Consider the following 27,726-nt stretch of genomic DNA (forward strand, 5'->3'; position numbering starts at 1 on the left):
TTCAATCTCTTTATTAGTTATAGATATATTCAGATTTTCTTCATGGTTTAGTCTTGGTAGATTTTGTGTTTCTAGGAATTTGTCCATTTTATCTAGATTATTTTATCTGTTGATGTACAATTGTCGATAGTACTCTATTATGATCTTTTTTTATTTCTATAGAATTATAATAATGTCCCCACTTTCATTTCTGATTTTAGAAGAGAGTCTTCTCTCTTTCTTAGTCCATCTTTTTCATTAGCTAAAGGTTTGTCAATGTTGTTGATCTTTTCAAAGAACCAACTTTTAGATTCACTGATTTTCTCTACTGTTTTACTCTTCTGTATTTTGTCTCTAATTTTCATTGTCTTCCTTCTGCAGGCTTTGGATTTAATTTGTCCTTCTTCTTAAATTGCAAAGCTAAATTGCTAATTTGAAATGTTTCTCATTTTTAATGTAAGAATTTAGAGTTAAGAATTTCCCTATCGTGGAGTTTTACTCAGCCATGAAGAAAAATTAAATCTTACCATGTGCAAGTAAATGAATAGAACTGGAGAACATCATTCTGAGCAAGGTTAGCCAGACTCAGAAGACCAAAAATCGTATGTTCTCCCTCATATGCGGTCTTTAGATCTAGGGCAAATACAGCAATGTTGTAGGATTTGAGTTACATGACAAGGGGAGAACATATACGGGAGGTACGGGGTTGGACAGAAAACTCAAAACATGAAAGCATTTGATGCCCCCACTGCAGAGGAATTAATACAGAAACCTTAAAGCAACAGAGGTCAACACAAGAAGGGGATCAGGAACCAGTGTAAAGATTAGTTAGAGATGAATCAACCTCGATTGTAACACATTTGTACATGAAAGCAATGCTAGGAATCTCTCTGTATAGCTGTCCTCATCTCAACCAGCAAAAATGCTATGTCTTTCTTATAATTGCTTATTTCTACTCTTCAACGGAACTGGAGAAAAGCGCAGAACAGGTTCTGCTTGGAAGTGAGGAGGGGAGTGGGAAAGAGGGTGGGAGCGGGGAGGGGGGCGGGAGAAATGACCCAAACAATGTATGCATGTGTGAATAAATGATTTTATAAAAAAAGAATTTCCCTAATAGCAGTGCTTTCAACTGCGTCTCTTAAGCTTTATATACTACATTTTTGTTTTCATTCATCTAAGTTTTTTTCTAATTTCCCTCATGATTCTCCTTTTATTCCTTGGTTGTTCAAAGGTATGTTGTGTGATATTCACGTTTTTAATAATAATTGGAGATTTCAATAGCACACTCTCAATAACTGGTAGAAATCTAGACAGATGATAGGAAATAGAGGTTTTGAATAACATAGTAAACCAACTAGATCCAACAGACATATTGAGAGATACTACCCAACCACAGTAGAATACATATTCTTCCCAAGTGTACGTGGGACATACACATTAGGCCACAAATTCCATCTCAATAGTTTAAAAAGATATATAGCATTCAAAGTATCTTCTCTGTCCAAAACAGGAAAGTTAGAAATTAGTAACAGAAGGAAAACTAATAACTACGGGATTACATTTAATATCCTAAAGTTGTAATACTCAAATTGGAATTCATAACAACTTCATTTCAATGACATACAAAAGCTCTGCTTTAGCATCTCTGCCTTCACAATTTTCAACAGTTGACTAAATAAAATTATACCATGATGCATTGTGTGTTCAAAAACATGAACTAATCATTTTTAAATGCGGTAGTTTACCTTATGTAGAAAACAAAATGTGGAGCTACAAACAAAAGTTACAATAACACTAGTTTTAGAACAATAATTAATTTTTTTAAAAATGTGTTAGTCTAGGACTGGAATTGCAGTTCAGTGGTAGAACACTTGCCTAATACATGCAAAGCACTGGGTTCCTTCCCCAGTACTGGTAGAAAATAAATAAATAAGTAAAAATGTATTCTCTTAAATCATGTACCAGCAAAAAATGATGTTACACACCATTGTTCCAATAACACTAACTTCTGTAACTGTCCATATATTTACCCCTACTGAGATAACTATTCCTTCCTCCTATGGCTTTAAGTTACTGCCTAGTACCCTATCACTTCAACCTGCTAGACATTCTTCAGAATTTCTTGCAATACAGGCCTTTCAGTTTAATGTATGTGGGAATGCCTTGATTTCTCTCTCACTTCTGAAGGACAGTTTTACAGATACAGGATATATGGTTGACAACTGTTTTTGTTTTTCTGGGGTTTCTTTTTTTTTTTTTTCTTTTAGCACTTTGGATACATCAGCTTACCACCTTCTGGCATTCAAAATATTTAGTGATATATACTCCAGTCATCTTACTGAGGAAACCTTGTATTAGATGAGTCACTTTTCTCTTGCTTCTGACAGTTTGTTCACAGCACTTCTCAGTGTGCATGTTTTTGGGTTCATCCTGCTTGGAGTTTGTTGAGCTTTTTGGCTGTATATACTCAGGTCTTTCCTAAATCTGGGAAGTTCTTCGCCATTAGTTTTTCAAACATTCTCTTTGTTCTGTCCATTTCTCTCTGCCTTTTCCTCCCGAGTCTTCCACAGTGAATATGTCAGTCCTCTTAATGGTATCTTACAGGTTCCTCTCGCTCTGTTCACTTTTCTTTACACTTTATAATTGCTATAGTCCTACCTTCAAGTCATTGAGTCTTAGTTCTACTTGTTCAAATCTGCCTTTGTATCCCTCTTGTGAATTTTTTTTATACCTCTGAGTTTCTTTTTGGCTTCTTTTTTAGGCTTTTTTCTCTTTACTGATATTTCCATTTTGTTCACATATCATTTTCTTTACTGCCTCTGTGTTTTTCTTTTAGTGTTTTAGCATTTTAAGATAGTTATTTTAGTGTTTGTCTAACATACCTGCTAACATCTCTTTTTCAGAGACAGTTTCTATTGATTACTTTTTTTCCTGTGCATGGGGCCATACTTCTCTGCTTTTTTGTGTGCCTTGTGATTTTCTTCTCAAAAACGTACATTTGAGTCTAATGACTCTGGAAGCCAGACTATCCCTCTTCACCAAGCCTTCCTATTTTTGACTACTATAGACTACTTGTGCCTAGCATTGCGTAAGGTGTGAACTTGAATATTGCTCAGGTCTTTTCTGAGCCTGACCCTTCCTCTGAGCACCCACAGGAACTTTGTAAGTTCCCTTATGCTATAGTTTGGATTTGGAATGACCCCAAATGCCCTTCTTAAAAGCTTGTTCCTGCCCAAAAGACCAAAAATCATATGTTCTCCCTCATATGCAGACATTAGATCAAGGGCAAACACAACAAGGGGATTGGACTTTGATCACATGAGAAAGCGAGAGCACACAAGGGAGATGTGAGGATAAGTAAGACACCTAAAAAAAAATTAGTTAGCATTTGTTGCCCTCAACGCAGAGAAACTAAAGCAGATACCTTAAAAGCAACTGAGGCCAATAGGAGAAGGGGATCAGGAACTAGAGAAAAGGTTAGATCAAGAAGAATTAACCTAGAAGGTAACACCCACGCACAGGAAATCAATGTGAGTCAATGCCCTGTATAGCTATCCTTATCTCAACCAGCAAAAACCCTTGTTCCTTCCTATTATTGCTTATACTCTCTCTTCAACAAAATTAGAGATAAGGGCAAAATAGCTCTGCCAGCTATCGAGGGGATGGGGGGGAGAGGGAGGGGGTGGGGTGGGTGGTAAGGGAGGGGGTGGGGGCAGGGGGGAGAAATGACCCAAGCATTGTATGCACATATGAATAATAAAATAAATAAATAAATAAAAATATAAAATTAAAAAAAAAACTTATTCCTTAGAATGACACTGTTGGAAGATTGTAGAACCTTTAAGAGGTGAGACCTACTGGGATGACTTCTTGTCATTAGCAGCATGCCCTGTGAAGAGGAAATTGGGACACTGGCCCTTCCCTTCTCTTTTTCTCAGTCCTAACCATGAAATGAGCAACTTTGCTCCTTGCTATGATGTGCTGCCTCACCACAGGCCCCAAATTATCAGGATCAGCCAACCACTGAAACCTCTAAAACTGTGAGCCAAAATAAACCTTCTCTTTATAAGCTGACTATCTTAGGTATTTGTGACAATAATGGAAAAATGACTAACACACCCCATGTATGAAGTTATTTTAAGTGAACTTGTCTTCATTATCTGGCTCCCAAAAGAGTAAAGGAGAAGGAGCCATAGGCATTTAAATCTCCTGAAAGTCTCTTCAGTCAGAGGAAGAGGTGCTTATAACAATTGGGGGGGGCGCATAATAACTACCTACTCTTTAAACACTCTTTAAATAGCCACCAATTCTTTGTCTGAACCTCATAATAAGAAGCAATAATTAGTAATGAGAGAACAGACTCCCAATATTTGAAGGACAGGGTCCTTATTTCCCAGTCTGGTTCCCATAAGCTGTGTGTAGGCTGCTCTCCATGCACAACTGCCTAGTCTGGGGCTAAGGGATGGGGGTGGGTGGCTGCTATGTGCTAACATCAGAAATTGACCAAAACTAACCACAACTTACCATCCAGACCTTTCCCTGGATGTTGCAAGCCAACTTTTAACTCTGAAGTAGTATTATCAGACAGAATCTGTGTGCAATGGTTATCAAGGTAGAGAGACAGATTTGAGGGTTTCTCCTCTGTTGCCTTCCTAGAAACCTTTCCTACCACCACCATTGGCTTTTAAGCATAAAATCTAAAAAGTGAAAAGAATAAATACTGGCCCTGGAATCCTCAACTCTCTTAAATTGTTGCCCTATCTCTATCCTCCCCTTTTGTGCTAGCCTTCTTGAAAAAACAATCCTCATTTGCATTCTTCATTTACCCCTCCTACTCACTCCTCAATATGTTTCATTGGCTTCTGGCTTCACCACTCTCACTCTCCCCAACCAGTTCTCACTAGGGTCACCAACAGGTTCCATCTGGCCAAGATAAGTCAATCTTCTCAGTCCTCACCTAAATTGGTTCCTGCTCAACACTCCTTCCTTCTCTCTCTGCTTTTGTTACCTAGAGCTCCTGGGTAGGACTTTTCTCTCTACACACTCTCTCCTGGCATTCTCATTAACTCCATTACTGCATTACCACATAGATACAGTCTCCAGGTGTTTATCTCCAGTTTAGACCTGTCCTAAACCCCAGCCCTGTTTAGACAAATGCCTACTTAACATCTCTTTTCAGATATCTAAAAGGCAGGTCAGATCAATCATGTCTAGAAACATATTTTTTAAAAATCTCTGCCCTCCCCCTAACTCTAGCCCTCACCACCTAAAACACCTTCAAGTACTTCCAACCTCAGTAGCCTTCAGAGAGTCAGTTACACAAACCAGAGGCTGGGCTGATTTTGCTCCCTTTACTTCTCATTCCCTCCCCTCTTCCTACAACACTAAAGCCCGGGGGCTGCACATCCTCAGGAGCTTCAAATCCATTCTTTTCTCACATTCAGCATCACTTCCTACTCTGGTGCAAGCTACCAGCATTTGTAGCAGAGACTACTGCAAGATCCTCCTAACTATGTCTCTCTGTCCTCTGCAGTCTCTCTGACTACATGAAGATAGGGATGGTTCCAAACTGCAAATCCCATCCTGACATAAAGAAGAAAAGTCCTTGGCACAACATCATGGCTTGGCTTCTCCTTACCTTCAGCTTTATATCACTGTATCTCCCACACCCACCCACCTTTTCTTAAGTCCTCCCTTTTCCCGACTCCTTTCCAAACAGGACCTTACCTATACTGTTGCCTCTTGCTGAAAAGCACTAATCCCACTTCCTCCCCATCTTCTCCTACTCTACCTACATAACTAAGTATCACCTACCCCAGGAAGCCATCTTGATTTCCCTGAACAGCTCAAATCTCCCTGTCCTGGGGTCTCCTAGCACCACTGACCCTCGCTTCTGAGGTTCTCAGTTGAAACTTTATGTTCCTTTGTATAATTATGTGGGTGGATCTATAAGCAACATAGAATGGAAGCTGAGTTTTTGTGCACCATGTACCCTCCAGCCTCAACTGTCTGCATGTATCAACAGCTAATATTATCAACACATGTGCCAAGTCCTGCTCTGAGTGCCCTGTACAGAAATTTCTAATTCATACTCCGTAATAATCCTGCCAGGAAAATGCTATTGTTTCTCTCTCTTTAGAGATGAGCAAACTGAGGTGTAAGTAACTTGGGCATAATTTCACTAGGAAGAGTCAGAACCGGATTTCTACTCCAGGCAAGCTAACTGCAGACACCATGTACTTACTGAGTGCTACACTGTGTTCAGTACTGTGTGTGTTTGCTGTATGAATCAATGGCCAATAAATGTTTCTACCTGAGTATTTAGTCATCTCAACAGAAGTAGAAGTTAGGTGTGTGTGCTCCTAAAGATGCTCTCCAGCTCCAGAATTTCTGTGGTGAAAGGCATGAGAAAGGAAAAGGGGACCAGGTCCTAACTCCTCTGTCTGAATTTCCAAACTTGCCAGTCTGATCAGCAATGAGATCTAGCCTCCTCTCCCTCTACAGGGACACACCCACCTCCAAACTGGGTGAATGACTCCCTCTCCTCCGTGTATCCCTTTTCTACTAGTTCCACTTTCTGAATGGCCTCCCCATTGTGATTTCTCCAAACCCCGCCCCTCTTTCGAAGTCAAGCTCCATGCCCCTTGCTCCAGAGAGACTCTTGCTAACCAAACCATTTCTTTCAACTCTCCCTCTTCTAGTAATAATAAAAGTAATATAAAGATAAATGGTGAAGCAGTACATGAGCACTGGAAGCACTTAGAAGTTACTGAAGATGCTAAATAATAGAAAATGACTCTCTTAAGAAAAAAAAAGGTCTTAGAGGAAGAAGCTGATGACTACATGTGCAGAGGGTAAGTTTTTCAATCTATATCTCATCATTTAAAAAAAAAAGGCTATGGACCTCAAAATGAAAGCATGGTGTTGAAGAAGCAGATTCAGCCTAACTGGTAAGTTCCTACAAGTCACAAAGTAACACCCACGCACAGGAAATCAATGTGAGTCAATGCCCTGTATAGCTATCCTTATCTCAACCAGCAAAACCCCTGTTCCTTCCTATTATTGCTTATACTCTCTCTACAACAAAATTAGAGATAAGGGCAAAATAGTTTCTGCTGGGTATTGAGGGGGGGGAACGGGAGGGGGTGGAGTGGGTGGTAAGGGAGGGGGTGGGGGCAGGGGGGAGAAATGAACCAAGCCTTGTATGCACATATGAATAATAAAAGAAAAATGAAAAAATAAATAAATAAATAAATAAAATTAAAAAAAAAATAAAGAAAAAGAAACAAAGACACAGAAAAGGAAAGGAAACATGCACACTCTGCTAGGAAAGTGTTGCTAGAAGTTTTCTGATCAGTGCCAGGGGATTCGTTCCATACACAGGAGTCAAAGGAGGTATATAGAGATCCAACATTTGCATAAAACATATAAGGCTCAAGAAGACGTGCCATCATTAGTGCTTGTGAGTGAGGTGAACAGGTTTGCAGTCCTATCATGCAGTTTTTGTGGGAATTTGGTTTTTTGCTTTGAGACAAGCTTTACCAGGCTGGCCTGAAACTCCTGGGCTCAAGTAATCCTCCTGCCTCAGCCTCCAGAATAGCTAGGGCTATAGGGTTAGGCCATCTTGCCCAGTTATCAGACTTTTTTAGTATCTGTTGTTTGTTTGTGTTTTGGTGGCACAGGGGTTTGAAATCAAGGCCTTGTGATAGCTAGGCAGGCACTCTACCACTTTAGCCACTCCTCCGAACTCTATCATGCATTTTTTTATATATCCTTAATCCAGATTTTTAATTACGTCAAGAGACTTAAATTAAATCTATTAACAGAATTCTATACAGAGAATACTTCTCAACTTTCTAGCTAAGTGTGGTGGTACACATCCCAGCTACTTTGGAGGTGGAGACAGGAGGTTTGAAGTTTGAGAACCCAGGAAAAATTAGCAAAATATTATCTCAAAAACCAGCAGGTTATGGTGGTACATACCTATGACCTCAGGTAGTTGGGAGGCAGAGGCAGGAGGATCATGGTCCTAAGCTAGCATAGGCATACTCAGCATAAAACCCTCTTTGAAAAGCTAAAAGCAAAAGGGCTGAGGGCATAGCTCAAGTGGCAGAGTGCTTGCCTAGCAAATGAGACACCCTGAATTCAATCCCCAGTTCCAAAAAGAAAAAGAACCTTCAAGTTTCTGTTAGAATTGAGAAACCAGTGTTTGCGACTTGGAACTACTTTAGAAACTACTTATCTAAGGGAACTCATGAAATAATAATGCATGAGTGAATTCTAGTGTGCATTACGCAAAATCCTATAGTGATAGCATCTTATACTTGTACAATGTTTTATAGCCCACAAAGCTATAAATTCTATTCATTTACTTTTCACAACACTCCACCCTCTTCTCTGGATGTCCTCTGCCCTGTTGTCCCTAATGCATATTCCAGGATATTCCAGGTATGACCTCATAGCTATACAGGGACAGCAGAACTCTGCTTTCCTGGGCCCTGAGGCACATCCATCAGTGCAGACAAATAGTACAGGTTTTTTACAGGATACATCACAAGGTTGGGTCATAGAATCAGAGTCTCCTTCTCCAGTGAAGAATCTGGGACTCAGGAAAGTCAAGAGACTTAATCAAGCTTGCAATCTAGTCGTGCTCCTAGTAGATACATTTTGCTTTGGAGCCCACATTGAGGTCCTTTTCTCATTCCATATTGCACAGAAAAATTTTACCTGAGAGTTCATTAGGCGAATGGTAGTTTTCGTGCCCACATCTTGTTGGAAGTTGGCTGTGGGTGCCCCATTAAACCTCAGGACTGCATCATGATCATCTATAAACCACAAGGAAATAGAAAAGACGTGATGAGTGCTTGAAAATGCAGGAACAGAGAAGAGCAGGAAGGAGCAAAGGCAGGAAGAAGGGGAAAGGGCAAGACAGTCATGCTTCCAGACCTTTATCCCATCATGAAACATGGAAAATTGTACTCGTGTGGTGCCCAGGTAAAGCCCCTAGGCAGACCCTGTCTGCCAGCCACTGAAAGAGTACAGAGGTCTATATGGTGCATTCCTGAAATCTGGTCAATGCCAGTGGGCCATGGCACAGCAGAAAAGTGAACAGGGCCAGTGTGCTGCTTTACAGAGAAATCACTGCTCTATTTATCAACAGAACAAACCAAATACTCTCCTAGGTGTCACCAGTACATCATACTTCTATCCATGTCAGAAAAATGAAGACACTACCATATGCTCAGTCTATGCCATAAATGCAAAGTACCCATTGCACTTGGACAAACATACAATAGTCTGAAAATAGAAGGAATTCACTGTGTCATTCCAGACAACCCCTAAGGGGCCTCTGAGGCCTAAAGAAAGGTCATAAATCTGGTGGGGCAGAAATTGGACAGGCGGTCATAGGAATAAACTAAATCCTGTGTTTTCTGGGTTTTGTTTTTGTAATAATACACCACAGTAAATTTAGTCAAGATCAAATAGACCATCTTAAGCACACCTAAATACTTCCACAGTCCTATCTCCTTATAGCTATTTAACCAGAGTTTGGAAGACTTAGAGAAGTTTCCATACCTAGAAATGACCAATCTGATGGAGGTAGGAACCATCCCAACCCTAAGCCTCTGTGATCCTATGAGAGCTCATCTCAACATTACTTGATTAAGCAAGTTTGGAGTTCACCAACAAAATCTGCACAACAATCTATTGTCCTTCTCCCTCCATGTGGGTTTGTTCTATATGCACAAAGATAGGATTAGAGGAACAAAAGACATTTGGTTCAATACAAGAGGACTTAGAAAGAGATGCCTACAGAATCAAGAGATGAAAGCTCCCCTCTTTATCTTAATGGCTGAATATGGTTGATGTACTCTCAATACAAGAATGAATGTACAATTTTTAAATTGGTTGAAAAAACCGTAAGAAAGAGACTAAGGTAAAAAGAAGAAAAATAGAGGAGATGAACCAAATCAGTCTATAATACACATATACATGGAAGTACTACAGGGAAACTCCCTGTGTAGCCATCTTAAACAAGCAAAAACTGTCATTTTTTTCCTTTTACAAAATCAGAGAACAAGAGGGCAGAATAGGTCGGTCATGCCTGGGAAGGTTGATACTACTGGGAGAGAGGAAGAGGTGGAAAAAGGTTGTAGGAGGGTGAATATGGTACAAATACTATGTACACTGTATATAAATGGAAAAAATGATACCTGTTGAAACTATTCCAGGAATGGGAGTAGGAAGGATAAAGGAAAATAGTGGGAAGGGTGAGTTCAAGTATGATATATTTGAAATATGGTAAGAATCTTTATAAATGCCACAATGTAGCACCACCTTGCACAACAATAAAAAAATTCCAATATAGGTACTAAACATCAGGAACCCAGATGCCTCATTCACAGGAGAAACAGACCCCTATCCTGAATCCAAGGACAACATGTCATTAAAATGGTTTGAAAGTTACAGTAGATGAGCATAGTCCAAATCTTATCAGCTTACATGGCATACACACTGAACTGCAAATAGGGCAGGAGGTACATCTGTACACAACTCAGCACTCCAACCCACTTTGTCAGGGTCAATCATTGGTTTCCAAAGTGACCAGTCATAATCACATGAGAAATGCAGCTCCATCAGAAATGGCACTTAATCAGCTTTCTCATTTCACAGATGAATACATTATTGGTGAGAACCCCAGCAGAAAGATGACAAGCTCCAAAGAAGTAATTGAGAGTTTTGTAAAAGAACTATTTACAAACCTGAGTTTAAGGAAATCAGCACAACTCAGTGTTGGCTGCTCCAAGAAACCATTACTATTGCCAGGGTGCCCTGGCCTGAGGAGCAGAGATACTGAGCTGAAGAGGGCCACTTTTGGGAGTGGGAGGGGAACACAGCTACTGCTAATGTCTAGCCAGCAAGAAGGAGGCTGAAGAAGTCCATTCCCTAACCTCTCCACCAGCCCCCAGAGCTGGTAGGCCTGAAGGAAAATGGAGAGTAAGACCCAGAGACTGAGAGACTGTATGACAGAGGCTGAGACTTTCAGTTAAGAGAAAGCCACAGCCAGAGTTTACCCTGCAGGGAACATTGGAGGAAACAGATGCCTTGACCTCACTTTCCTCCTTCTCAGCTCTATGTCAGTGCTTCTACTGGTCGGTTTCAAATAGAAGGCAAAAAGCAAGGAAAATCCATTGACATAGTCCAAAATCTGAACTCCCAGGGAACACAGCCAGATGGGAAAGTGGAGAAAAGGGTGGAGGGTAGGTTTGGAGGGGTGAATGGAGAACATCCCACACAGAAGGTTTAGGATATAGATCTTTGATGTTGACCATAAGAAAAGAGAATCATTTTGTTCATTCAATAAATACTGATTGAGCACCTACTCTATACCTAGCACAATTCTACATACTGGAGATGATCATGTGAGCAAGAAAGACACAGTCCTTGACCCCAGAGAACTTATATTTAAATGCACAGAGAGATAAGAAATAAACACAACTTAGGTATAAGATAACTAGCTACTAGTTGTGATAAGGACTATGACGTAAATAAACTCAGTGTGTGACAGACACACTGAGAGAATTTCCCTTTGATAATATGATGATTGAGGGAAAGCCTTGGAGCTGAGACCCAAAGGATGGCCAGGCATGGAAAAGGCCCACAGAAGTCCATTGCAACCAGAGGACAGAGCCACTGTTAAGACTGCAACAGGGTAAGGGCGTGACTGGAGATGAGTGAAGGGAAGAAAAGTCAAAGATGCCATTAAAGAAATCAGCAGGAAGCAGGTAGTGCAGGACTGTGGAGGCCTGGGTATAAGTTTGGATTTGGTTTTTAAAGTCAAAGAAGAAAACTCTATTTGTTTTCTTTTGTTTTATGAGCCAATGTAGCCTGGCTGGCCTCAGACTCATGATCTTCCTGACTCAGCCTCCTAAATCACTGTACCACAAAAGCATGCACTGCCACACCCAGATAGAAGAAAACTTGAAAAGGCCACTGACTTGGGATAATAAAGAAAAGGAATAGGATTCTTGTTTCCCAAGCCATCCTTTGCTATTGAAGGATGAAGCACTGTCAAACTGAAATAAGCTCCAAGAAATCACCAAGAAAAATCTACAACTTACAGGATTCTAGTAAATAAACCTGGCAATTAGAAAGGCTGCAGAAGCTACTACCTATCTTTAATGTAGAATTCAAGCTTAGAAAAGAAAAGGAAAAAAGTATCATTATATGCAGGTGACATGACTACATGACTAGAAAAGTCAACAGAAATAGCTCAAGTTAGTAAATTCATAAACACATCAAAATCCATTGCTTCTAGTTATAATAACCAAATAGCCAGAAATTGCAAAAAAGAAATTTTATCACAATTTATCACCAACTATTTATATATTTTCAAATTAGCTTAATAAATCATATAACCATTTATGGGAAGACTATATTCTGATTCTGGCTGGGGAAATTAGACATACTCTAGAGCAGGGCTGGAAAACTGTAGTCTGCAGCCAAATCAAGTCATTCTCTCATTTTTATAGTGTTTTGGCTCATAGCCAGGCCCATTCATTCACGGCTGCTGTCTATGGTTGCTTTTGCATAACAACAGCAGAGTTAAGAATGACAGACATTGTGTGGCCCTCAAAACTGAAAATATTTACCATTTGGCCTTTTACAAGAAAAGTTTGCTGACCTCTGACATAACTGATGGTGCTCTCCAAGCCACTCAATCCTGTTGTCATTTTTATCACGAATCTGTCCTCCCTGTGCAGATTCTGATGGCAATGGCTGCTATCGACAAAACTACATCACTTTTGGCCTCTCATAATATACACCTTGTTCTCCTCCAGCCCCTTTCTGAATTTTTCTTCCTTTCTCTGTTCTTCTTTCCTTGTTCTTTAAATGTAAACCTTTTAGTAGGTATTCTAGTTGGTTCTCTTCCCTGTAGTATAACTATCACCTCAGCTGGATTTAACAGTCTCCCAAACCTGATCTCCAAATCTGATCCTTTCTCTGAACCAAATATCCAACTGTGTAGCTGTCTACTCAGTGACAGCTACAAACACTGTCAGACTCAGTACACCCAAAATGGAATTTGCCTTCCTCCAGAAGCATGCTCCCTCGTGATCTGATATAACCTGCCTGTAGGCTACAAACACCAGCTCCTGCCTATGACTAAAGGCTACTTCTAGTGAGACACCAAGTTCTGGCTCTTCTAGCACATGATGCCTTTTTCCCTATCATCAATACCACTGTCCGACAGGCCTGGCACTTCTTACCTGGATGAGGCAATAGCTCCCAATGGAGATGTTATCTAGAAGTCCCCATAGAGAAGATAATCCCGAGAAATGAGAAGTCTCTCCAAAGAACACACTATCTCATTGCTCCCATACTTAAAAGCCATTTAAGGCTCTCTGTATCTTAAAGAATGAAACCCAAACTCCTTCTGGTGTCTGCCAAAATTCTCTAACATCTGACCCCTGGCTATGTTTCTGGCCTCATTCCTTACCCTTCTTTACCCAATAGGCCCCACATCCTAGCCAAACAGGATCATTTGTGATGCCCAAGCCTACTCTACACATTTCTCCATGCAGCCTTTACCTCAACTCAGAATGTTCCTCTCCTTTCCTCTAGGAAAGCAACAAGGGATAAATCCAACCAAATTATATTAAGAAATTATCATTATGAGGCACAAAGACAGAGGGACCTTTGAGTCAAATGACCACTTTCAAGCCCCACTGTGCTCTCAACTGGTTGTGTAAATCTCTTAAGTCTTTACAGTTGGCTCATCAGCAAAATAGGGGCAAAAACATTTGCCACTTCACAGGACCACTGGAGAGATCAAAAGAGTGGCTATGTCAGGCATACAGCAGGTACACAACAGGTGTCACTTCTATTGGTGATAGTGTTTTTTAAAATATGCTATTGTTTGAAATGAAATTTCCACAAAACTAAGATATTTTACATGCCTAAGTAAGCCATCATACTTAATGCAAAATTATGGCACCCACCTCAGCTGGTTTCTGGGTCTTCTGGAGGCATAGAACATTACACAGTGTCTCTAGGGAACAACCTTGCCATGGATGGGAGAATAGCTATAAAACTTATTTGTATCTTCTAACCTCATTCCTGAGGATTTCCCCATTGGAGAGCAGTACTAATCTCTTAAGTCAGCTACACAAAATCCTTGTTAACAGTATTATTTGTAAAACTAAACAGTTTGAAACCATCTGGTATATTCAATAGTTGGGAACAGGCTCAACAAATTCTGAATATAGTGAGAAGTTTTGCCCCTTTGTATTCCAAGTTGCAATTCTGTTATTGATGAATTCATGAATGCATAAAGAGAATAAAAGAATTAATGCCTTAAAGTACTTGTTACACTAAATGCCCAGAGGAATCTACCCTATAAAAGTCAGAAATTTTGAAGTTTAACATATGATTTTTATTATATCTCAAGATCAAAGTCCTTCCATAATATTTCTTTGAAGGTGTTATCTATAGAAAAAGATTATTTTAATTGATGTTTATTTAAATCACTCACACTTTTTGTTGTTGTCATTGTTTTGAGATAGGGTCTTGTTATGTAGCCCAGGCTGGCCCTGAACTAGAGATTCTCCTATATTTACCTCCCATAAATCACTCAGACTTTAAGGAGAACATAAAAATAAAGCCTAGCCAGGAATTGGTGGCTCATGACTGTAATCCTAGCTACTTAGGAGACTGAGATAGGGAGGATCATGGTTTGAGACCAACCCAGGGAAATAGTTCTCGAGATTCTGTCTCCAAAATAACCCAAGCAAAATGGACTGGTGGTGAGGTTTGAGTGGTAGAACACTTCCTTTGCAAGTCAAAGACCTGAGTTCAAACCCCTATCCCACCAAAAACTAAAAATAAAACTATAATGCCAATTCACAAAGAGATCAGGCTCTACTTCAAATTCCAACAGAATTTCAACCAGACAATGATAATTTGATAGGTAGAACAAGGTTCCATTAATACCTGTCCTAAAAACTACCATTTTGTTGCAAAACTGAGGACAAAAGGAAATTAGTTCTAACAGAGATGGGTGAAACTAATTACATTTAGTATCTAGAAAAAAAAAAAAGTCCAAAAGAAATCAAAAAGGCAGAAGCCAAAGTTGAGGTGGGCAGTCTTACTGGCAGATTTTATTAGTAGGCACTGCCTATTTGGGAGGAAAACATGTGATCTCACCACTTCTTTCTGCTCTAGGGAATCCACCTTGGGTCTGCATTTCTCCTTGGAGCCTGTGTTTGGTTTCAGAACATTTTTCCTGGCAATCACAGGAAGGAAATAAAAACGAGACATATGACCTCACCTGCTCTAGTACCTCTAGGCTGACAGAAGAGCAAGATTTCCTGTGTTTTGCTTTCTTTGCAGCCTGATTCATTTCACAATAGTGAAAAACATTTTCTCTCAAAATAAGAGAAATAAAGGCCTTAAACAATTAAGGAGCTGTCTGTTGTATAGGTTTATCAATTCAGATAGATTTTTCTATCTTTATAAGCAGCAAAGTGTTTCAAGAAAAGCAAATCAACATTTTACCAGTGATTCTTAAAACTTCTGGGGGTCACAGAACCCTCTAAGAATCAACTACAATATATGATTTCTGTCACTGAAAAATCCAAGTCAGACTTGCACACTTAACCCATGGGTACTTTTGTATGCAATTTTAGGGATTCATGAACCCCCAGAAGTTGGCCCACAGCCTCCAAGTTAAGAATTCCTCCTCTAATTAATTTTGTTTTCAAATTGGAAAGCTGAAAATTTGCCAGGGTTGAGGCCTAACAAGTCCTCCTGTATAAGGTAAAACAACAGAATTTCAGAATCTAAAAATAAAATAGAGATCTATGCTTCAAACATTTTCAAAGGTCAAAGGTGACGGTATGTGGTTGATGGACTTCATGTAACTATATGAAACAGAACTAAAAACCTCTTGCAATTGCTTTAACTGGGGTGGGGAGGGGGCTGAGGGGGAGAGATGATGGGGGCAATGTAAATAATGTACAATATAAGTCTTATTGGAATTGTCACTACAAATTTCCCTCCCCATTTAATCAATATATCTCAATAAAAAATTTATTTAAAAAAAACTGTAGTGTTTTGCTTTGGGGTGGCAGTAGAACTCTCTTTTTAAAATGCAATTCTCTGCAAACCACTAATATTTGAAACAGATTAAAAATAAGTCTATTCTAATTGATAAAGACCCTGGAGACCTGTGTTCCCATCCTTTCAACTCTCCCTATGACACTTCTCACTCTGAGAGTTGAAAACGGCTCTAGGCCAGCTCCACTGGTCTACTGAGCTATACTGGCACTCTTACCTCCAGACCATCGAGATGCCCAATCTTAACATACCTATCTCTCGGCCCAGTTGGGAGGACTTCAGAGATCCTGCTGATGAGACAACAGCACACTTGTGCCATGGCCCAGCCTTGGTCCTAATGTTCTCCTTGGGCAGGTAACCCTCCCATTCAGAGGTGTTGAAGGGAAAATCTGTGGCCTCTACCATGGATACATTTACATGGTCCCGGAGATGGCAGCGCAGGGCCTCTGCACTGAACTTGACTCCTGGCTCTGGCCCCTTGTAGGACACTTTGTACTTGTTCATGTTCAGATAATTCTTCCAGATCTTTTGCAGCCTGGGGATAAGGTTTTTGGATGAGCTGTCCTTGTTCCACACCTGGAAAGAGGGTGGTAGTTTGGCCATGGCTGGGACCCTGGGACTACTAAGAGTCTGGCTGCCCCTGTGAGGGTCCTGGGTGCCACTTGAGGACACAGATTGGGGACCAGACCCCATGGTCAGTTTCTCGAGTCTCCCCAGCACCTGGTATTCCTTGGATTGCAATTTAAGGGAATCATAGTAACGTCCTTTCTTCCTTTCCTTCCACACACAGATGACTGCAAACAGGAGAAAGGCCAGGACACAGCAACTGAACTTTTTCTTCAAGTTGATGTGAATCATAATGAAAGATGTGTTCAGGGAAACCACTGATCAGAGTAGGAGCCTAAAAAAAAGCAGGACAAGGAGAAAAAAATGATAGAAAGGACATCCAAAAGTGGCATGCAGTAGGGTGATGGCTTTAGAGTGGGGAGACTTGAATTCAAGCCCTGTTCTACCTACCACCAGCCATGCATCCTTTAGCAACTCCTAGAAAATATGCAACCCTAGTTTGGGCTTTGAATGTAGTCAGCATTCCCTCTGAGACTCCTTTCTTCTTCTCTGAGCCCAGAACACTTTATATACCTTCCTAAAGTTACTTTGTGCACCCTTAATCTTAGTTTCTGGTTGCCTTGGTCTAACTCCCTAAAGAAGCTTCACTCTGAGCTTCTTGAAGTCGGAAACCACAGTTTACACATCTCAGATTCTTAGCGCCTTGTACACTCTATTAAATGAAGACACACATGCTTGAAACAAATAGAATTAAAAAGGATAAACAGGTTGATTAGTCTCTACCATAAAACCCAGATACCCTAAAATCCTAAATTACTTAAATATCCTGAGAAAGGCCTCCCACTTTAGGTGATACTACAGATTTGTGACACATCTCTCTAGAGGCTATGATGTTGAACTCCTTCATGAGAATGAGATCAAGGGTTAGCTTCACAATATAACATTCAGTTTTGTGTTGTGTACTGTAAGTAAAGCACTCTTAAGACAAGAAGCTAGTTCACTTCCTGATAGAAGATGGGAAATCTTGGTAAGATATCAAGCATGTAGCCAATTAAGGAAATGAAAATTAGAACTGACAAAGCACACTAGATGTTATTATATTTAATTTCACCATAACCAGCATCACTGTGATACGTAACTCCAGACAACACCATACATATCACAGTCTAATATGAAGAACATCTCCTGAGCTGTTCAAAGAGACCCCTCCCATCACTAGCAATGAAGATGTTATGATTTCCATTTTTAAGGACTAGCACCCAGAGGTCCTGAGAGGTTGAAGGAAGTGCCTAGGATCACAGAGCTAAGGAAATAGTTGCCCTGAGGTTCAAAGTCAAGTGAGCTTGATTCCGTAGCTCAAGTCCTTCCTACTATACCATGCACAGAACTGTTGAAAAGTTCTGGAAAATGCCTTTCACTAAGCTAATTGAGCTATGAATAATTGCTCTTTATTATCTAGGTAAACACCTACTTTGTTTTTCTGGAAATTCATTATGTAACTACCAGAAGATGGGAGTTCTTTGAACTCAAGTAACATCTATCTTTTGGAAAACATTAGATTATTTCGTCAATCACTGGGTTTACTTTTCATAATAAGTACAATCAATTGCCCCTGTGGATTTGCTAAACCATTAAGAGTCTAAAGTCCTTTCCCAGGTAGTCTGCTCCTAAGGATATTAGAGATAAAGTAGTAGGAGTACTAGACAGGATGTTGATGAAAACTGGGTTCTCATCCCTGCTCTCGGTGATCCTGGGCAAGTGAGTATCTCTGTCTCTCCTATAGAATAATTATTTCTGCCTATTTTGTTCATGGAGTATTGGGAGGACCAAACAGGCTTGGTGCAAAGTAAAAACAAAGGCATGGGAGGTACTCTAAACAGTCACAAGAACAGCCCTTTGGCAAGAGGGCCATGTGAAGGCGATGAGGGTCAATGACAGATGGCAAAATGGCCATGATATATTAGCCTGAGAGGCAGGCACTTCATCTGAGACTCTTTAATGGACTGACATCCAGATCATTCTTCGAATCCACTGGCAGTAAAAGCCAAGCATCATTTCCTATTGTTTGATACCCTAGGAAGCAATAACTCTGAGGATGATGGTTCGTTAGCTTGGGTAGCAACAAATTTTAAAATGATGAAACGTAACACAGAGAAAGAATTCAGATACAACAACATGAAGTGAGTCACATCATCAGAAAACTAAGAAACCAAATCTCCTCAGACATATGACTATGTGACAGCTCAGGAACAGCTACAGAGGAAGTAGCATTTAAGGAGGCCTCACTGCACTTTATCTGCAATATCCTACTGAAACTTTACCATAGCACCATGGAGCAGATAATCACAATTCCATGTTAGAAATTAAGGCTGGAGTGGCTCAAGTGGTAGAGCACCTGCTTATTTAGTGTGAGGTCCTTAGTTCAAGCCCCATTACTGAGAGAAAAACAAAAAAAAACAAAAAAAAAAAAACCTTCATAGAAATTAAGAGACTGAGCCTTAGCAGGGCTATAGGGTTTCTCCAAGGTCCCAATAGATCATCAGTACTAGAACCAAAATTCCAACCCAGGTCTGTCTGAGTATAAAGGTTGATGGTTTTTCCACTAAAGGACAGAAATCTGTGCCTGGGGACAATGAAAAGTCAGTGTTGACCATTAGGACTCAGAAATCAGAGTGCCTAAAAGAAGCAACACAATCTGTCAGACAATCACAGAAAATCCACATCCACAATGGACAGTGCACTGGTGATCACCCTTTACCACTCACATCAGTTAGGTTTATAAGACCCAGCATAACCCTGTGAGATAAGCAGAGCAGATTTTTATGAACTCCTTTTATAGTGGAAGAAAGTAAGGTTTTGAAATGCAAGTAATTTTCAAAATTGCATGAGTAATTTGGAAATGATGGACTTGGAACTTGACTTTTATACATATGCATGATGGCAGAAAGAGCCCTGACTCACTGTCTTGGGAGCTGAGGCAAAAAGAGGGCTGGTGTAGTTTCTCCTGCATTTTCAGGAAGAGTTCCCACATACAACCAGGCCCAATGACAGTCTTGCAACCCTCTGCTGTCCTCAGTGGGTCATGGCCTCAGAACTCTCATCAGAATCCCAACATCAGGACTCCCATGGTCTCTTAACTCTGCCCTGTGTAAGACTCCAAGTTCACCAGCTGGCTGGAGTTTCTGGTCACAGGCACTTAGAGCTTTAGGCTACTTTCTTACCTCTCAAGCTGTCCTAACAAGATAAAGATGGAGGAAGCTTCATCTAGACAACTCAACTGAAGAAAAGAGTAGCAACTTTTCTCCACAAATTCTCTGGAAAACCACACCAGCTTTGAATTTCCCTATCTAAACAGACTGTCTCTTAGGCTTCCAGGCTACATTCTCTGTCCTTAACCATCAGGGGAGTTCACATCCTCTTCAGCACCTAACTGCTGCTTGCAACCAGTACTTTGTAAAGCTTGCTTTTCATGCCTGACCCAGCTGCTAGAGGAGAGCTCCTCCTGGTATTCTTTCTGAACAATGGGATCCAACACAGTGCATGGAACAGAGTGGCTGCTAAATAAAGAATTACTGAACTGAGGTGACTGTATCAATGAGTCCTTACAACCACTGTTAGACTTCTAGAAGAAGGATGTAACGACACATTATCACCTATAGATAATGTGATTATCTTAATGCTAAGCCAGCACTGAATCAGAAGAAAGAAAAATCTCAAAGTAAGGAATTCTGCCCTGATCTACTCATCACAGCATGCTCAGTATTAAATGCAGTGCTTGGCACGTGGTAGGTACTCATAAAAGGCTGAGTGAATTCTAGAATAACAGAAATCTTGTATTTATAGATTACAGAAATGGGCAAGCTACCTACTCTCCCATCCTGTTCCTCATTGACCCAGGGGCTAGAAAAGAAAAAGGAAAGAGAAACTGGCAAAGCTGTAGTCAAACACTGAGACCCTGAGGCTCCTTGCCAGCATAGTCTGCCATACCATTTTTTACTCAGAAATGTGTCCTTCACTTGCCCATGCCTCTGGGTATTTCTTACCTGTTTCTGGCTAATCCCTCTGGGGCTGCAGGCCCTCCAGGTCCTCAGGAACTGGCACTGTTCTCCATGGAAAGGAGGTTTGCTTTATTAGATCTGGAGGCCAAGGCTCATTTTTCCCAGGATGATCAAAAAACATCTGCAAATAAAAAAAAAAAAAAAAAAAAAGAGGTAAGAGCAGGTTTCTGGCAGAGCAGGGTTAAACATTAACAAAATGGATGGGCACTTCTGTAGGTCTGGAATATGGTATAACCCAGGAAGCCTCAAGGGCTCCGCAAAGAGTGAAGAACCTATTACAGAAGCAATGCCCTGGATCTGTGCACAGCTTAGAGACTGGAAGTAGACCATAAGACTGTCCTAGAAAGATAAAGTGGCCACCACCAACACATCTGGAAAGAAAGGGTTCATTTATCACTGTTTATGGAAAAGTAGCAATAGGTTCATCCCAAAAATAAACTTCAGACCGATTTTTTAATTAGTTATTTTTGAAGGATATTTAATGACATGAAATTTCAACCAGTATATTTTTCACTGAAAAACATAGGCTACAAAACTTTAAATACTATCCAAATTCAGAAATAAACACATTTAAAAATATATATATGAGAAAGAGAAAGTACTAAATAATGTACCCAGGATGACAGAAAAATAGGTATTTAAATTTTGTAATTTTATATACATTCCACAATTTCTAAAATGTGCATGAATTACTCTTTGAGATCAAAAAGAAAGGGCTAGGAAGGATAAGAAAGAGTTTTCAACATCAAAATGTTTGAAATAGAAAACTGATTTACAGTTTTAAAAAACAAAAATAAAAAAAGAGCTGGGGCACAGTGGTAGAGAGTTTGCCTTACATATGCAAAGCCCTGAGTACTATAATATTAAAAAAAAAGTGTGTATAAAATTTTTAGAGCTAAAAATATGACCATTTTTACCATCTCTTTCTTTTTTTTGATGCAATGTGAAAAAAATGACAAAGGAAAAGTTAATAAATTCAATCACAGGAAATTCTAATTTTTATTCAATGAAAGATACTATTTAATAAAAAGGGAAACAAAGTCAACATACAAAAAAGGGGGTTAATATTGTAAAAGCCTACACAAGTAAAGACACAATCAACATGAAAAGATAAGTCACAAATTAAAAACTCCAATTAACAATCCATATGTCATTAGGATCAATCTTGACAGAAACCCAACAGGGTGAACTGGAACATTAAGATCCTAGCTTATAGAATTTACATTAGTCAACAATCTTCAAACTGGTAATATGTATTGTTGAACAGATTATAATGACATTGATATGCATTTGAAGGAAAGCTATAAGCTAGCTTAACCTTTCTAGAAAATATTCAACCCATAGAACTAAGAGCTCATAACTATTGAATAAGATACCATACTTCTAGGAAATAAGACTAAATAAAAGATTATTTACTTCAATTTTCTTACATGTAAAATGATTCCATACCTTACATAGTTGTGATGAGGACTAAAAGGATTAATGACAGAAAAATGTGAGTTCCATAAATCAATATGCATACAAAAAAGATTTTAATTTCAAGCCTATTTATAATGGTAAAAATCTGTTAACAACTAAATGTCCAGCAATAGATAACGTATGGTACATCCTCCTGAAAAATAAATAAATAGATAAATAATTCTTGTTTGTGAATTTATGTAGCAACAGGGAAGAAGATACTTTAAATATTTTAATGAAAAGAGAAAAATAGAAAATATTATCTATGCATATGTTGTTGTGACTACAAGTTATGATGTCCCAGTATTCAGAAAAGAATTTATATAGTTGAGATGGAAAATTATTTCACTATACTTTCTTTATTACTCTTCCTATGTTGGTTGAATAATTAGGGCAAAACTATTGGGATAATCTCAAGAATACACTTTAACCTTGTGGATCAACTTGACATACAATATTGGGCTTGCCTTGAAGCCCATCCTAGGAAACCCAACATTAAGAAACTGAGAGGAAGCCATGTGAACATTAACTGGCTTTACCCCATAAACCAGAAGGATATCCTCCATTAAAGGCCACAGGTTCGGGTTGGGAGAGGCTCAGCTTTCGTGACCAAGAGGCAGGCAGGCAAGCAGGCTCTGGCCATGACTAATGGCAAAAATGAGAGCTGTCACTCTGCCCTTTGTCAAAAAATTCAAGCTCTGTTTATTTTTCCAGAGATGAATTGACTTTAGGGCAGTCTCCAGGGAGGATCAGGCAATGTCTCTGATAGCTATCCCTCTTCTGATGGCATGATTTCCTTTGTGGCATCAGCATTTATCATTACGTGTGCACTCAAATTATTAATTGATTAGTGTCTGTCTCCTATCACTAAAAATATTAACTAGATAAGTAGGGACTTTGTCAGAATTATTCACTACTACTGCCAATATCTCCAGACACTAGGTTAGTGTTAGGCACATATTAGGCACCCAATAAATCTTTGCTGAACGAAGAAGTTCTTTAGACAGCTGTTTATCTCAGGCATCATTGATGGGAGAGGCTCTTTCGTAGGCCCGGACAGAACACTATGGGCAGTCACCTGGCCTTTGAATGATTCCTTTTGCCTATGGATTTTGGTTTTCTGCCATCCCTAATACATGAGTTGCTGGGACATGAGATTTTTGTTAGAGTTCTACCTACAGACATCAGAAGAGTTCATTGGCCCAGTCCTTCTTCCCTCACGTCAACTGCATCTGTTCAGAAAGTTTTGCTCTCTTTGAAGTTAAAAATAATTCCCCACTCTCGATTTCCAAAACTGAACCACCTGAAACAAAGGAGGTGCAACTATCTATCTAGATCTATCATTGGTGATTAGGGATTTCCAAAAATAGTCAGGGTTGCTGATGAGGTAGCAGCACTGGTGATCTTCAACCAGCTGCACAAGTGATGACAGAACTCTCAACTCTGGATTACAAACTAGCAATCATGACAATAATACCTACCATTTATTGAGTACTAGCTATGTGCTAAGCACTGACTATAGTTTAGGGGTTAACAGTACAATCTTTGGAATCAGACTGATCTGGAGGAAGAGTCCAAACTCTGCCTTTCACTAGTTATGTCACCTTAGGTTACTCAGCCCCCTAAGACTCAGTGAATTTCCCTATAAAATGGGATAACAAGAAGTGCTGTCTGTTAGAGCTGTTTACAAAATCAAACAAGACAATACACCTAAAAGGACTACAACAGTGCCTATGACAAGTATGACGCACAACAGTCTATCAGCCCCTACTTTGTGGATACCACTACCATGTTACAAATAGGGAAAATGGGGCCAGGAAGATAAGTAGTTTGCCAGAGTAACTCAAGTTCCAGGCTCTTTCATGCCTTTGTAGCAATGCCTATGAAGATTTTTCTGCATGGACTGTTCTTTCCTGAACTGTTCACATGGGCCATACCCACTCAGCCTCCATAACCAGTTCAAGTGCCCTTGACTTTCAAGCCTTCCTTGGTTCTACAGAGGTCAGTGTGATTCCACTGTGTCTATTCTGGCCCAAATCAAACAATGCAACATTTATCTCATTGCAGATCTATTCCAACCTTATTGAGATCTCATTTCTTTAAGGCATCTTAGGTCCCCTGCATCTGGCCAGGCTCTGAACCATAACTAAGAAATGCTCAGTCATTTTTTAATGAAAGAATGAAGTGAGCTCTAACAATATCCCTCTCTGTCCTCACTACCTTTATCTGCTAGAATTCCTTCCACTCACACACTCATCCCTTAGAATCCTCTTTGTAGCTCTCCCATGCAGATGTTCATTTCGTCTGTTGGATACACTGAATGACAGGGGAATTACCACTTCCCCAGGTCACACATGGCTGTGCAAGCAGCTGTGTCTCTTAGAAAGATCTTAAAATGAAAATCAACTTCCCTGTAAAAATAAACCCAGTAGTTTAAGTTCTGCTCTCTGTGGCTCATGTAGACTCAGATTGAGAACCACTAACACTTGTTTAGCACATGCACGTAGACTCAGTGTTAAGAACTTTACATGCATCAACTCATTTAATTCTCTCAGCAACCCTGTACAGAGTATACCACATCTTTTCCCTACCCAGGACACTCTTCTTCATTCTCTGCATATTTTAGCTCCTTAATCACTATCATTTTCCTCACCACTGTTTCTGTCATGGCCCTTAGAGATATTTATTTCCATGTCCAGGATATTCTTGTCCCCTGGCCTTACAGTGATCTCCTCTACCTGAATGATTGTGATCTCAGTCACTTACGCTCAAGGTCATAGCTCTAATCTATCTCCAAAAATACAGGCCCTCATAATCTTGATTTCCCACTCTCTGCCCCAGCTCTAGTCATTACTACTGTCTTTGTAACTTATTCTGACTAGTGTCCCAACTCCAACAGTCTTCCTGGATGTCTTTCATTTCCTCATGACCTCACTTCCCTTCCTTTAATTCCATGATTATTCATTAAAATTGATCCTTTGCCCTCTTTCATTGCACATGATTGGCTAAAACCCAATGTGACTCTGTCCTGCCCCACATCTGCAGCCATGCAATAGAACTTGACTGGAAAGAAAACACACACTATGTTTACTGATTTCACATCATATTATTGATTGCCAACTGCCAGTAGGTACTTAATACTTCCCAGCAATCCTGTGCTACTCTTCCAGTATATTCATCGGCATCTCACCTTGAGTTCTACTTAACTTCCCCTCTCATTTTTGTCTCCCCTGATGAACGTGCTACTTGTTCATGGAAAAAAAAAAAAAAAGTAGGTTTCAGAATAGAACCTGATTCTATTCTGGTTCCTGTGGTTAGTTCTTCATCTGTCCCACCTCTATGTACCAAAATGCCCCAGGCTCTTCACTGTGTTTTACATCTTCACTCAGTCTCCTTTAGCTGTGAGCACCTTGTCTGGTTTCTTTCTACCCATTCAACAGTTTGTACACACAATACAGTTATACGCACAATTCATTGAAGTGTACAAAAATGAGGTCAGAAAGAAGTTTCTGTTGGTGGGTTTCTATAGAAATGAAATCTTTGAAAAAATGTTTTACAAATAAACTTAAAGCGGGGTGGCAATGGGGGAGTTTGGAATAGAACATTGTATTCACTTCACTATTTACTTTCTTATCTCTTATCTGTGGAGGGGAGGCAGAATTGCAGAGATTTTCAGATTTAGAGCATATTTAGTTATTAAAATTACTATTAAAATGTAGGTTCCTGAATTCTATTTCAATCATTCTGATCCAAACAGTCTAGGGTGGGACTGAGCAATGTACATTTAACAAGCACTCCCAAATGATGGGTTTTCTTGTTGGCATTTGGGGTGCTGGGGAATCTAACCCAGGGCCTCATGGTTGCAAGTACTCTACCATGAGCTATAGCATGACGCTGAGACAAGAGGTCACCTATGCACCAGGCTCTGAGAAACCATAGCTTAAGACAGTGCTACCCAAAGTAAGATCTGTGGACAAGTACTAGTCTAAGAAAGCTTTCTAAGGCCCACAATGAGAAAAGTACAGAAATTGAGTATAAGCAACTTTTAAAGTAATTCAACCAAATAGTATCATGCCTGAAAAATATAATACTTTTTAAAAATGGAGCATGTATATTAAGTGTCCTTTTTATTACATTTTTCAGTAATCCATTTTTATTATATTTTGAAAAACTATTGATGGATGAGAAATTGGGTGAGGACCAGTTCTTTACTGACAAGAGCTTGATAACCCCTGGCTTTGGATAAAGAACTCACTGGGTCTTTCATCTCAAAAACCTAGATTCAAATCCTGGCTTTCCTACATGTCAATTATATGATCTTTGGCCAGTTAGTCACTGTGAGCCTTGTGTCTTCATCTGTAAGGTACAGATAATATACCTGCAGATATAGTAACTATTTAATGACAGATTTTTGCTATGCTTGAGATAATAATTTAGTATTTACCATGTGTTGAAGCTCTTCTAAAGCTTACTCTATAGCAACAACAGTGCCTGAGACAATACAGTTAGGCCCCTCCCTTGCTTCCCAAAGTCTCCAAAGGAGCTCTTTCAGGCTGACTGGCAACATCCTAGCTCCTAGCCACTGAGTTCTATCAAGTGGGAGCCAGCACGAGTTAAGACATTAAGAGTTCTATCAAAGCATTTCTGACCAGTCACTGTATTGCTCTAATGGGCAGCAAATTTCAGAAACATGCTAAGCCATAGGAAACCAATTTGTAGCTGGTGAATCTGAGAAGTGACTTTAAGAAACGATGAGAGATTTACAATCTGAAAAGCTGCCTTTACAAATGTCTACCTTAGGACAAATCTCACTGCAGAGCTAAGAGTAGAGAGGGGAAGAGCCGGTCCAGATCAGAGTGCTAAAGATAAAATGGCTTTCACTCCTGCCTAGTCTAACTCTTCCAGACTCAGGCTCAGAAAGGGTCTCTTACCAGAAATTAGATCTTTTCCCAGCCAGGTGAACACTGATGAAGATACTGAAGTCCTCAGAAATGCCCAAGTACATTTCAGCAGATGTTTTCTAAGAGCCGGAAGAACAGAACTCTGTGGGGGAGTTCAGTCCTCACCACCTATATGGCAGTGGTTCCTGGCCAGAGCCAGCCATTCTGAACAGATAAGACAAAAGATTTCTGTCCATTTTCTACCATCTTCAACCTCGTGCCCTACAGATAGACAAACTTATGTGTATAGAAATATTTGCCTTTCTATTTGACAGGTGCCTGACAAAAAGTAGCTCTTCACACCCCATTGGTTCTTCTTTTGTTGAACACCCACTCCCGCTAATAAGTAGTAGCAGCTTCAGTCACAGCCCCAGCCCTAGCCCCAGCTCCAGCAAGCATCACTCTCCCTTTCCCTCCTTCTTATCACACTCCAGACCAAGCCACACTCTGCTCCATGAATCAAAGGTAACCAGAGGAGGAAGGAGCAAAAAGAGCCTATAAAGAGGAGTGAGCAAACACTATATCCCTCCCATGTAATAAACCACCCCTTTCCTTCATTTCCCTACACCACACCCTACACTACAGAAAAGTAGAGAAGAAAGAAA

At 39.9% G+C, this 27,726-nt stretch overlaps 1 protein-coding gene across 7 annotated transcripts in view; it reads right to left on the reverse strand.

The window, feature by feature from the left end:
* The window catches only part of St6gal1 (ST6 beta-galactoside alpha-2,6-sialyltransferase 1), a 119,885-nt gene that overhangs the window by 14,976 nt on the left and 77,183 nt on the right, over nucleotides 1-27,726 (reverse strand). For 5 of the 7 annotated variants that reach the window (XM_020171333.2, XM_020171334.2, XM_074073578.1 and 2 more), the window contains 3 exons: nucleotides 20,709-20,844; nucleotides 16,350-16,999; nucleotides 8,707-8,804 (listed from right to left, as the gene is read on the reverse strand). In XM_020171333.2, the coding sequence (XP_020026922.2) occupies nucleotides 8,707-8,804; nucleotides 16,350-16,956 (705 nt within the window). In that variant the 5' untranslated portion in view covers nucleotides 16,957-16,999; nucleotides 20,709-20,844. Of the gene's footprint in view, nucleotides 1-8,706; nucleotides 8,805-16,349; nucleotides 17,000-20,708; nucleotides 20,845-27,112; nucleotides 27,326-27,726 lie in introns of those variants that run through there. The other 2 variants (XM_020171337.2, XM_074073581.1) reach the window with 2 other exon arrangements.

The sequence above is a fragment of the Castor canadensis genome, chromosome 5 (assembly GCF_047511655.1).
Source record: "Castor canadensis chromosome 5, mCasCan1.hap1v2, whole genome shotgun sequence".
Classification (NCBI taxonomy): domain Eukaryota; kingdom Metazoa; phylum Chordata; class Mammalia; order Rodentia; family Castoridae; genus Castor; species Castor canadensis.